General features: G+C 35.5%; 2 protein-coding genes across 4 annotated transcripts in view; one reads left to right on the forward strand and one right to left on the reverse strand.

Moving 5' to 3' along the window:
* Positions 1-2,794, forward strand: part of LOC106874655 (pumilio homolog 3) — a 30,637-nt gene extending 27,843 nt beyond the window's left edge. For all 3 annotated transcript variants that reach the window (XM_014922449.2, XM_014922452.2, XM_014922451.2), the window contains exons 15-17: positions 477-622; positions 1,846-2,019; positions 2,471-2,794. In XM_014922449.2, the coding sequence (XP_014777935.1) occupies positions 477-622; positions 1,846-2,019; positions 2,471-2,700 (550 nt within the window). In that variant the 3' untranslated portion in view covers positions 2,701-2,794. The remainder of the gene's footprint in view (positions 1-476; positions 623-1,845; positions 2,020-2,470) is intronic.
* A 1,025-nt stretch (positions 2,795-3,819) lies between these two features.
* The window catches only part of LOC106874649 (protein FAM135A), a 303,488-nt gene continuing 294,462 nt past the window's right edge, over positions 3,820-12,845 (reverse strand). Inside the window, exons 23-25 of the mRNA XM_052969428.1 lie at positions 11,361-11,471; positions 10,383-10,499; positions 3,820-5,854 (exon numbers count right to left, since the gene is read on the reverse strand). Coding sequence (XP_052825388.1) covers positions 5,649-5,854; positions 10,383-10,499; positions 11,361-11,471 — 434 coding nt within the window. The 3' untranslated portion in view covers positions 3,820-5,648. The remainder of the gene's footprint in view (positions 5,855-10,382; positions 10,500-11,360; positions 11,472-12,845) is intronic.

Below are 12,845 nucleotides of genomic sequence, written 5' to 3' on the forward strand. Positions count from 1 at the left end.
AGTATTTCGTCTGTCTTTACGTTCTGAGTTCAAATTCCGCCATGGTCGACTTTGCATTTCAGGGTCGATAAATTAAGTACCAGTTGTGTACTGGGGTTGATCTAATCAACTGACCCCCCCCCCCTCCACCAAAACTTTGGGGCTTGTGTCTATAGTAAAGACTATTTGTCATTTACAACCATTTGATGAAAATTAACATGTGCATGGTATAATCTTGCAATATGAATAAATTAACCAGAAAGAAAAATATTGTGAATATATAATGAAAAGGAGTGTGGTAAAAAGCTTGTTTCCTAGCCACATGGTTCCAGGTTCAGTCCCCTTGGGCAAGTGTCTTCTACTATAGCCTCGGGTCAACCAACACCTTGTGAGTAGATTTGGTAGACGGAAAGTGAAAGAAGCTCATATTAGGGCTGGATACAGCCAGTTTAAAAGATTAAATTGTTTGCTAATGTTTGTTCTTTGCAATATTTCAGCAAAAAGGATTCACTTATTCGGCATTCTGAATTATTGACTGCTGTCTCAAAACCATTATTGAAACATGTGACAGAAAATACTAAAGAGCTAGTCAGTGACAACAACAGCCTTCTGTTTCTTGTCAGCATCATCACGCATGCTAAAGGTAAGTAATTACAAGATATTAAGAACATGGTTTTGTTTTTATGCTTTAAACTGTGAGGCTTAAACTTGCAAGTCAGTTGAACCATTAAGGCTTAGCACTGTCTGCTTTCCTATATTTTGTCTTTTCATTTAACTCTTAGTAGATGTGTCTGCCTAAATAACTACCATGTGTAGCTACAGCTAATTTCTACTGCTGCAGATTTTTTTCTCTTCATTTACTGCATCTAGAACAGTTTTACACTAAAGCTCCTGAAACTCATTAATAGTGTACTGACAATAATCATTAATTAGTATGCTAGACAAGATGCATTATAGCTAGGAGATAGAGTAAGGAATCGTGTAGCATATTCTCTCATTCTGTGATAATCTTTGATTTCGAGGATATCCAAGACAGTGTTTATGTTAAGCAACAATTTAACGTTTCATGGCCATCAGTATTCACCCAGCTGTAATAGTGAAAATACATAATTGTGAAGACACCTCATTTCCATTTTTCAAATGATTTTAGTTTCCTATCCATTTAATGTTGGCTGCCTCAAATCTAGTAATCTATAATCCAATTGTTCAGATATTATTTTGACTATCTCATAAATGATAAAGAATGGACTAGATTATGTATGATTACACAGCGTAACAGCATCACTTTTCAATGAAGTGATAACAGGGTTTGTAGATTAAAGTCAGTCATTACTCATTTAGTGTTGCTGTACATACCCCAGTGGAGGCGCAGTGGACTCGTGGTCATGGGATTGCGGTTTCAATTCCCAGACCGGGTGTTGTGAGTGTTTATTGAGCGAAAACATCTCAAGCTCCATGAGGCTCTGGCAGGGGATAGTGGCGAACCCTGCTGTACTCTTTCACTACAACTTTCTCTCACTCATTCTGTTTCTGTTGTGCCTGTAATTCAAAGGGTCAGCCTTGTCACACTGTCACGCTGAATATCCTCGAGAACTATGTTAAGGGTACATGTGTCTGGAGTGCTCAGCCACTTGCACGTTAATTTCATGAGCAGGCTGTTCCATTGATCGGATCAACTGGAACCCTCAACGTCGTAAGCGACGGAGTGCCAACAGCATACCCCAGTCATTTGATGTTAGATGTGATTAACCTGTGTGACAGTAATATATTGGACTCAACACTTCTCCATTTACAAAAATAACTTTATGCCCGGGCATAGGAAATCAGTATAATGATTTATAAATGTCACTCCTTGATCTTCAACAGGTGATAAAACAAAAGCAATGGAAGCCGTGGCTGAAATTTGTGCTGAAACTATGGACAGCAGCAGTCTTGGTGATCTCCACATTGTTGAACACCCAGCTGGACATATAACTCTGAAGAAACTCATTGCTTTTGATAAAGAAAACTATGAAACAAATAAGGAAGATAATGATACAGGTTTGTATGGGTTCTTTTTTTTGTTTGTTTTCTGGGATTTTTTTTTCTTTCATTTAGTGAAAAATTGTTACAAGTTTATTTCAGTGCTTGGTTGATTATTTCCTAGTATATATTTATCTGTAAGGGTAGTGACAAACTTAATACCTTACTGTCTTTAGTTATGACCCTCTTTTTCTGAGTTCAAATTGCTACAAAGTCATCTTTACTGTTCCTCCATAAAACAAATAGCAGATAAGGAATGTAGTTTTATTTTATAGACTGTATCCACCACCCTAGATGTATAAACCTTGTGCCAGTGTAAGAAATCAGTAGTAACATTGTTATGCCACCAAATACTGGGTCTTTGACTTTACTTTCACAACATTCTTGAGACAAAAGTAAATTCAGTATTGACTTAATAATGATTAGTTTGAATTCCGAGCATATAAATTGTATCTATATTTCGTTGCAGTGTATTTTTCTCTGGTCTTACTGAACACTGTCCCTGAGAGTGTATTGAAATCCTGGGCGGCTTGTAACCGAGGATGCTTTATTCTGTTGGCAATGTTGGAGACTAACCACCCTGAAGTGTCTGCAATGTTATTACCAATTCTGAAGACTATGACAAAATCTCTGAAGATGTTGAAATTCAAAGGGGCTCAGTTGCTGTATGACTTTGTTTTGTATAATACAAAAGACTAAGTGTATCTTGTAAGTTGAGAAAGAATTCGAATGGATGTGCACAGTGACAGAACAAGGGATAGTATATGAGAAATAAACATCATATCAAAATGGATTGTGTTGTTTGTTTGTTTTTAAGACTGTGTGAAGTTGCATCATATGTAGAGTGCTATATATAGTACATTATATATATATATTGTATTTCTGCTGAAATATACTGCTTTTAAATTAATTTCCAAAATAATGAATTAAAATAACTTTGTCGTTGTTAAGCTGGTGTTTGAGATTTAATTTGGATCATTTCAACATGGGGAATTTTGTATCAGCACTAAATATGTTCTCAGGTATCAAAAAAGGCTAAGCAAATTGTCATATTTTTTGTTATTTTAAAATAATTCTTTATTCTTTTACTTGTTTCAGTCATTTGACTGTGGCCATGCTGGAGCACTGCCTCGACCCCAGAACTTATTCTTTGTAAGCCTAGTAATTATTCTCTTGGTCTCTTTTCGCCAAACCACTAAACTACAAGGACATAAACACACAAAAAAAAAATATATATATATACACGACGGGCTTCTTTCAGTTTCCGTCTACCAAATCCATTCACAACGCTATAGTAGAAGATGCCACACAGTTGGACTGAACACAGAACCATGTGGTTGGGAAGCAAGCTTCTTACCACACAGCTACACTTAGATTTTTGGTTTCATCAATTTAAAGCAGTTGGTTCTCATATATATATTTCTCTTGATTAGGCACAAAGATCATTCATGTATTTTTGGAAAGTTGGAAACCTGATTACATTCACATTTTGATTGAAGTTGTAGATGAACAGAAATGGTTCCAAACAAGGAATTTTCATCACTTTTAAGAGTCAGTTCTGTTGTTAGGTAGTACACTTAATTCATAGCCCAATTTTAAGTTTGGTCATCTTTAGTGGTTTAGTGGAATTCCTTTTTGTTAGTAAGCCTTTTACAAAATTTTGGTTGAATGATAAATATCTTGACCTGAAAAAAATGTGGATATTGCCTTTCTAAGTCTTAAAAGAAAAATAGATGCCTCCTGCAGATATATCAATTCTTTGTTGACTCTAAGGATACAAGAACTGAAGAGATAAAAATAAAGAAGCAGAACAGAAGATTGAAAATTAAAGAATTCTGTGCCTCGGTGGAAATGAGGTAATAGGGTGGAATTTTTATTCTATTTTATCTTTCATTCACCCACTGCATGGCTTATGAAATTGCAACAGCTGAATGTACTGTGGTACTGGTTTCTATGGTGGCATCATGAACTGATTCTCATTTCCCCAAATGCAAACTACCAATCACTATATTTTTTTGTATAAACCAGAGGGGACCACAAACAATACTGATTTTCTGATACCCTGTTTATCATCAATACCCATCTGTTTCCAAGCAAGTTAACAATTCCATATTATTATGCAATGAACAATCTAGACATTGTTACAATCCTACAAAGGTCACACAAGTGTAAATCCAGATGCATTTTCACATTTGACTACAAGCATACTACACCAGTTGTATTCAGTAGCAAAGCTATTTGTTTACAGTCAGTGGACACATGTAAAGGGAAGGAGAAAATATGAGATCACTCACACAAATAGACACACGTATGTATATATATATATATATAGCCGCATCATTTAACATCTGTTTTCTATGCTGGCATGGGTTGAACTTTAACAAGAGCAGGTAAGACAGGGAGTGGGGGTCACACTAGGCTCCATTATTCTGGCATGGTTTCTAAGGCTTGATACTCTTCCTAGAGTGTACTAGGTGCTACTTACATGATACCAGCACTAGTACCAATTCTGGTGTGGTAGACAAGTCTTCTTGAGTACAGCATGGTGCCAGGTATCACAGTTCTTTCTCATCTTTGTAAGGCTCAGTGTCTTGAGATTGGCCTTCAGTCTTTCATCCCATGTCTTCCTAGGTCTCCCTCTTCCACAGGTTCCATCCACTTTAAGAGATTGGCACTTCTGTATGGAACTGTCTACATCCATATGCATCACATGACCAAAACAGTGCACTTTTCTCTCCTGCACACTGCATCCAATTCCTCTTACTCCTAATTTGTCCATCAATGCACAAGCACTGTCTCAAATGTACACATCTTGCAGAGCAATACTAGCTTCATTCCTCTCTAGTTTTTGCATGTCCTCTGCAATCTGGACTCACATCTCACTACCATGTATTGCTGTTCATATACATGCATCATACAATCTTCCCTTCACTCAGGAAGAGGGAGAAACTTTTGATTGTCAACTGATGTAGATGCTTTCTGAACTTTCTCCATATTTTATATACATGTATGTGTATGTGTGCCAGCATGAAAAATGAGTAACAAGCTTCCTCAGTTTCTGCCTACCAATTTCACTCAAAGTAATTGGTCAACCCATGGCTACAGTATATAACATTACTCAACAACATTCATGCAGTGGAACAGAACCCCTTACCACATGGTTCTGAAGCAAACCATACAACCATACCTGTGGCTATATATGTATTAGTAATTGCAAAACAACCAAGGATGAAATATGAAGCATGTATCGAATTCATTTGACTGCAATCCCTTTTGTATCAATCGTACATAAACACATAGGCACTTGAGGAAGGATAAAAATCAAATAAACACTTTTTTTTTTTTTTTTTGGTAAAATTGTGTATTTGGAAGAAATTGACAAGTTGATTTCCCAGATAGTGGAAGAATATTAGTACGATCCTGAACTCCCAACGATAGAATTTCAGTTGTGGCAACCTAGTTATAGTTGAAATACTGATAGTGACAGCAGGCAAAAATGGACAGAAAGTATTCAAGACCACTGGGAAAATATTCCAAACTTAAGAAGTTACCATAATTAATGATAACTATCAATAAAAGCTGTTTTATAATATATTTATCTTTTTCTTTTTTTCTCCCTAAGTTTTAAGATAGGTTTGACTTTGTTCTTATTTAAAAAATTTTAAACCAACAACAAGAAGAAATTTTTCAATAAAGAGTTCTGAATCTAAAACTGCTATGTGGGCAGCTCTGCCTATGATTGTGTTTGCAGTATTTGGTAATGCATGAAACACATCGTATCGTATTAATTTAGTTGTAGCACTGTTAACGATAGGTTTCAGAATGTTCATCACCATTTCTATATAGACGGCACCTGGTTTCAAAAAGAAGAAAAAAAAACATTAAAAAATTAGAATATTATATCATATTAACTGTTTATATGAAAATGATAAAATTTACATTTGGAACTGCAATCCGTTGTAACATTTTAATACAGATAATTGAAAAAAATAGCTTTGTACTAAGATAAAGTCAAATCAATATAATGGATATAAAATAAAGCTTAATATTAGTGTATTATTGGTACTTATTGACACTTGAACGGTAGAAGATGAAGACAACACCTGGCCATATTTGAACACAGAATTAAGAAGAAAAATTTTCTGTCCAAGTTATACATATATAGACACACATACACATATATTTATGTGTATCATCTGCTTTTCTGTCTTGCATGTGTTAGATGAATAGATCACTGAGGCATTGCTTTACAGATGGCTACCTTCCTTGTTACTAACTGATAACAGTTTGATTTAGCTCCAAGCAACTTGAAAGTTTTGTGGGCTTGTCAAATGAACATAAATCACCAAATTCTAATTAATTTGATTTGTTTGACAAGTGCATAAAACTTTGGAAGATGAAGTCAATACCTGGCCATGTTGCATGGTACTGAATCAAACTGTTATTGATATGTGTGTAATGAGCTTGTTTCAGGTTCCCTAATTCTCCCAAAGATTTTGACTGGTCTGAGGCTGTAGTAGAAGACACTCAAAGTGTTGTAAAGCAGGACTGACCCCTAACAACTGTGTGGTCAAGAAGCGAACTTCTGGACTACACAGCCAAGTGTTTACCTATCAAATATTTTTGAACTCAGCTTCAAAGTGGTTTGGTTGAATTCACAGTTAATATTGAGTATTATTGAACAGAGATTTTTGTGACATGAATGCTTCTGCCTTGATACATATGCACACAAGCAGGCTTCCATAAATACACAAGCCACATAATCTTCATGCATACATCCTCACAGCCTCCCCAAGATCTGTCTCTACGGTGAACTGTCTGAAGGAAAACGTCCTCGTGGAGCCCCCTTGAGGTGGTACAAGGACCAACTCAAATCAACCTTGAAAAGCACCAACATCGACCCCACATACTGGGAGGATATCTTGGCAAACAGACCCCTCTGGAGACACACCATCAAAACAGGTTCAGTGGACTTCGAGAAAGCCTGAGTCGCAAGAACTGAACTCAAGAGACGGGAGAGAAAGCAGCGCCTTCTCCTTCCCAAACCAACCCCTTCTATCCCTTGTCCACAATGTCCCCGTATGTTTCATGTAACCCTTGGATTGTGGAGCCATCTGCGGTTCAAACACCCAGGAAAATGAACTGGATTGCAAGCTCGGAAACACGAGACAACCTCACAGACACGTTTGTGTGCATACACACACTTTAGCCAGGTCACTGTTGTCTCCCTTGTCTCCAACCATTTCCTTTTGGTCTATTCAACATGAGCAACATTTAATCCCAACACATTTTTTTTTCTCTCTGTATTTTTCCTCTCTCCTCATTCCTTTCTGTAGAAGAGTGTAGGCTTGAAATGTCAAAGACTCTTCTGTTTTTCCTGAGCATCAAACTAATACACCTTGCTTGTTGTTTCCTCACTTGTCTCTGTCTTTTGTTTTTTTGTACAATTTTGAACATTGTATACATATAAATATAGATTTGATTAAAGGGGGTCCATGAAGGATCAAAGCATATCAAGTTGAATGGAACCTTAAGCTTGATGTAAAAACATAATTAAAACAGACAAATGGGTTATTTGGTACAACTACAATTGTTTCATTAAGAGTATTTATTGTAGTGTAAGAATGATACAATCAGGTATGTTGTATGCACAACATGAATATGATTATATACTACATTACGCAACTCACAACTAATCAAGCTTACCAAATAAACAAGCGAGCAGTGACATGTTGATTAATCAACAGATCATCAATAAATGAAGTTTCTAACCAGAAGTACCAACATTTAAGAAACATTAATTGGGTAGGACTACAAACTGTTAATCAGGAAGGTGGATGACTTTAATAATGAATAGTTAAAAAGAATTTCTATTCTAAAGATGTCATTAAACTTAGCCACCTGGCTCATCAAGGCTGGTACTAGCAAAACAGGTTTGTATACCAGTAGATAAAAGGCACCAAGGATGACATTTGATCCTATCAAAACATATTTTAAGACAGATTACAACATTGTTCGAAATAAAAACAGTTGTAGTACATTAAGGAGTGACATGGTTAATAAATTCCTGCGTGGCACTTTGGGCAAGTGTCTTCTACTATAGCCTCGGGCCGACCAAAGCCTTGTGAGTGGAGTTGGTAGACGCAAACTGAAAGAAGCCCGTCGTATATATGTATATATATATATGTTTGTGTGTCTGTGTTTGTCCCCCCACCATCGCTTGACAACCGATGCTGGTGTGTTTACGTCCCCGTAACTTAGCGGTTCGGCAAAAAGAGACCGATAGAATAAGTACTAGGCTTACAAAGAATAAGTCCTGGGGTCGATTTCCTCGACTAAAGGCGGTGCTCCAGCATGGCCGCAGTCAAGTGACTGAAACAAGTAAAAGAGTATCTATTTAATTCATCTTGATTAATTATTACATAAGTAAAAGAATATATATATACTATGTGCATTGCCACATAATGGCACCCAGCACACTCTGTAAAGTGGTTGGCATCCAGTTGTAGAAACCATACCAAATCTGACTGGAGCCTGGTGCAGCTTGCCAGCTATGGTCAAACTGTCCAACTTAAGTCACAATGGACAACAGACGTTAAATGATGATGATGATGATGCACACGCACCCATACATTATAATGTAGGAGTGGTATATGTAAATATATTTTGGAGTAGAGTGGATAGACATATTTATCATCTGAAAAGTTAATCTACTCTGATTTTCATCCTTTGTTGCCTATGACTGAGGTGAAATGCAGGATATGCCATATTTAGAAGGTTACATAGACAATCAGATGTATGGATGACAGAGTGTTAAATGTTATTGTGAATCTTAATTTGAAATATAATGACAATATTAGAATACATTGTTTGCATGTGTATGATTAAGGACATGTTTGTTATCTTATTGGATATATATAAACTTAACTGAAATTTTCTGAAACTGTAAAAAAAAAAAAAATTAATATTTCTCAAAAAACATTTCAGTTAAGTGTTCATATACTTCAAAAAGTAGGAGTGTCTCTCCTAATAATACGCATATAAACACACCGCAAAATTAAGATACACACAAACACGGTGGGGAGGGGATTCCTTTTCTCAAAATAAATAATTGATAAATATGCCAACAGAGTTATGTCCCTTGATATATAAACCAATTGACTTCTTAACAAATATGATTATTATACTACGTTAGTAAATTTTCAGAAAAGATGAAAGAGAATCAGATATTCTTAAATTTCGCGTTTATGTACTCACTACTCTCACACCTGCATGAACAAAATTTTAAATTCGACCTGTCTGTACTCAATTGTGTAATTTAAACTGATGTGTTTACTATTAGCAAATACCTCAAAATTAGCGTTTAAAATAAATTGCTAGCTGCTGTGAATTTTTCAGTCTTTCCCCTGCAGTGCAGAATTCACATTTTCTGCTACCATTTATATAGCCAGGTCTTTTAACACTTTAAATTGATATGCAAGTATACAAGTTTTTCTTTTGAAGATCTGATATTAAATCAAAAGCCTGGATTTAAACCTGCTCACTTTTAGGGTGACCAACAGGAATCTTCTAACTAAGAAACAAATTTGAGGTCTGATTATGCTACTCTTTATAGTTTACAATACTGTATAGTCATGGGCAGTTAAACAGTTCATTGTACAATCATGTAATTTGAGGTCCAGTTCCAAAGAGCACTTTCTACTATAGCCCTGGGCCAACTAATGCCTTGTGAGTGGAAATGGTAGATAGGAGCAGCTTAAAAGCGCATTGTGTGGGCCTATGTAAGTCAATGCTGATATTTCAAAGCTTCATTTGTCAGCATCTGAGTAAAACAGCAATAAGATGTTTACATTCTTTGTTGACACTATGAAGCATACCTGCTTTGTGCTTTCAATGTCTAGTGGAATAAAAAAAAAATCTTTTATTTTAAAAACAGGTAAAGGTTGGCAACAGGAAGAGCATCTGGCCATAAAATGCTGCCTCAAATACATACCCAACCCATGCTAGTATAAAAATACAGATAACAAATATACTGGTAGCATGAATCAATGTTCATGTAGGGGACATCTTTTTTCATTCAGCTTTCTAAAAGTTTTGTATGAACTAGTATTTAAAGCTTGGGCAACAGCCAGAAAATTAACTACAGTTAAGCTTTTGACTAATAAAGACTTAAATGCCAAAAGAGCTGAATATTTACATATTGTCCTTCCTCAGTGTGATTATTCTTTTGCTTATTTCAGTCATTTGACTACAGTCATGCTGGAAACACACACACACATACTTATCACAAGCCATAATCAAGGCTTCTTTCTGCACAATAATATTAAATCATCAATTGTTACTAATTAATGCCAATAAAAAAATAAATTAGATGAACTAACCAAGTGTGGATGTGTCTCTTTGTGCAGCTTTGCAAATTTCTACTCTTGAAGAATGGAAAGGAACATAGCGATCTTGAGATGAACCAACCAGCAATATATTCTTGAAAGATTCTAAGCCTGCTAATAAATTTGATCAAAGGCAAAAAAAAAAAAAAAAAAAAAAAAAAGGATTTAAAACAAAAAGTACAAACTTTCATTTAATTCAATTCTAATCAAAACAAAGGGTGGGAATTTCAATTTGAAGTTAAATCTCATTCAACTCAGTCTTCTATGACTTCAATTTTTAAGTGAAAAAAATGTCTTATTAAACAATAATAAAAGGAAGTGAGCAAGTTATAAAAACATGCAGCAAAATTTAATTTAGTTTTTCCATACATCATCCTTTGATGCACCTAGACACACCATCTGTGATGTTTCTTCAGGTCATTAAGTGTTTTGGGTGTTTCAGTATCAGACAACTACACCCAAGCAACCCAACCAGTGTTGATCAATACCCAGTTTGGGTCCAGTTAGCACTTCCCCTTCTGATCTACAGCACCAACTTGGGGCAATCTCTGCTGTTTCCACAGCCAACTTGATGACCTTTCACCAACTGGCCCTTGTGATACCCAAAATGTTTTAATTTAGTTTTTGATAAATCAATTCAATATCAAATTCCACTTTTGATATCTTCCTCTTTTTGTTGTTTTTGAGAGATTAAGTAACAAATCCAATTTTAACAAATTCCTTTACAAAAATATCCAAACTTCTAATATCAACTGATTATGAGTCATTTTATTTTTCATACACCAAACAACTGCATGAATTTTAAATATTTAAATGAAACATATTTGAAGAAGACTCAACAATAACAACAACGACGATGATGATGATGACGACACATCTGTTTTTCTCCAAATTTAGGAAATTACTTGAAGCTTCAGTATTAAACAATAACACAAACACAACAAATTTTAAAACAATTTAAAGCAATATTACCGGATTTCTGGCTGAGTTTGTAAAGAAAGCACTGTCTCAAATCTGAGTGGTCCTTCATGGACAACTGTAATAACGACCCAGATTTCTTCCATTTCTGTATTACCCACATTCCTAAAATATTGAGAAACATGATCAATAATGATACATTAATAACTTAAAATTTACAATTTTCTACTTTTACATCACACTTCAAGAAAATTCTCGGATTAAACATCCCTTGAAGAATGCTCTATATCATCCATACAGCTAAGATTGTATAAAAAATGTGAGATGTCCTCTTCCGAGTCATATATTTCATGTGTCAGTAGCTGACAGCATTTCACAAAACCTGGGTTCACCCTGCATTTCACAAGCACTGACTCACTATAAAGCTAAAGGTTTCAATGTAAAACTATATTAGCCAATATAAGCAGATATTTGAAACAAAAAAAGCAACAAGCTTACTGATTGAACCTAAACTATGCACCACTTTCTGCAAATGAACTTGCTAGTATTCTCCCCTAAAAGAGCAAAACATACAATCTGGAGTAATGGATGATGTTTCTCTCTGCCTCAGCTACCACACCAGGCATTGCTCATCACCTAAATCCTTTACAAAAATATCCAAACTTCTAATATCCACATTCACCTAAATCCATTAAATTCCATGTCCCTTTCCTTTACCAAACTGTATTTGGTTTTACTTAAAGTTTATATTAATTACTTTCCCTAATCTTCATCACAAATAGATGCCAAGAAAATTAAACTACAAAATAAAAGCCTAATCATACATTTTCAGAATAACCACCAAATTGCTTAGGATTCTAATACTTAATTCACAAACATACCACTACTTCTACTATCATCCCCACTCTTGTCTCATTTTCTGGACACTGCCCTAAACATTTCTTTCCCAGACTGTGAAACATACTGAAGGATTACAGTTACAAGTGCTGTAACAAATGAAGTTAAACCATTTGTCTATGTCAACTAAACAGTCTGTATGCGTCTCTCTCTCTCTCTCTCTCTATATATATATATATATATATACATACGTGCAGGTGTGGCTATGTGGTAAGATGCTCACTTTCCAACCACATGACTTCAGGTTCATCCCCATTGTGTGACGCCTTGCACAAGTGTATTCTACTTATAGCCTTGGGCCAACCAAAGCCTTGTGAGTAAATTTGGTAGACAGAGACTGAAAGAAGCCTGTCGTATGTATATAAGTATGTTTGTTCCCCCCATCACTGCTTGACAACTGGTGTTGGTGTGTCTGTGTCCCCATAACTTAGTGGTTTGGCAAAAGAGACCAACAGCATAAGTACCAGGTTTAAAAAAGGTCGATTCATTTGACTACAAATGAATCAACCCACCATGGCCAGTCTAGTGACTGAAAAAAAGTAAAAGATAAAAGATATATATATATATATATATAAGGACACAGATATTGTGTCATATAGCCAGCTGGAAACAATGTTTCCTGAGGCTAAACAACAGTGTGTA

Source organism: Octopus bimaculoides, chromosome 7 (genome assembly GCF_001194135.2).
Source record: "Octopus bimaculoides isolate UCB-OBI-ISO-001 chromosome 7, ASM119413v2, whole genome shotgun sequence".
In the NCBI taxonomy this organism is placed as follows: Eukaryota; Metazoa; Mollusca; class Cephalopoda; order Octopoda; family Octopodidae; genus Octopus; species Octopus bimaculoides.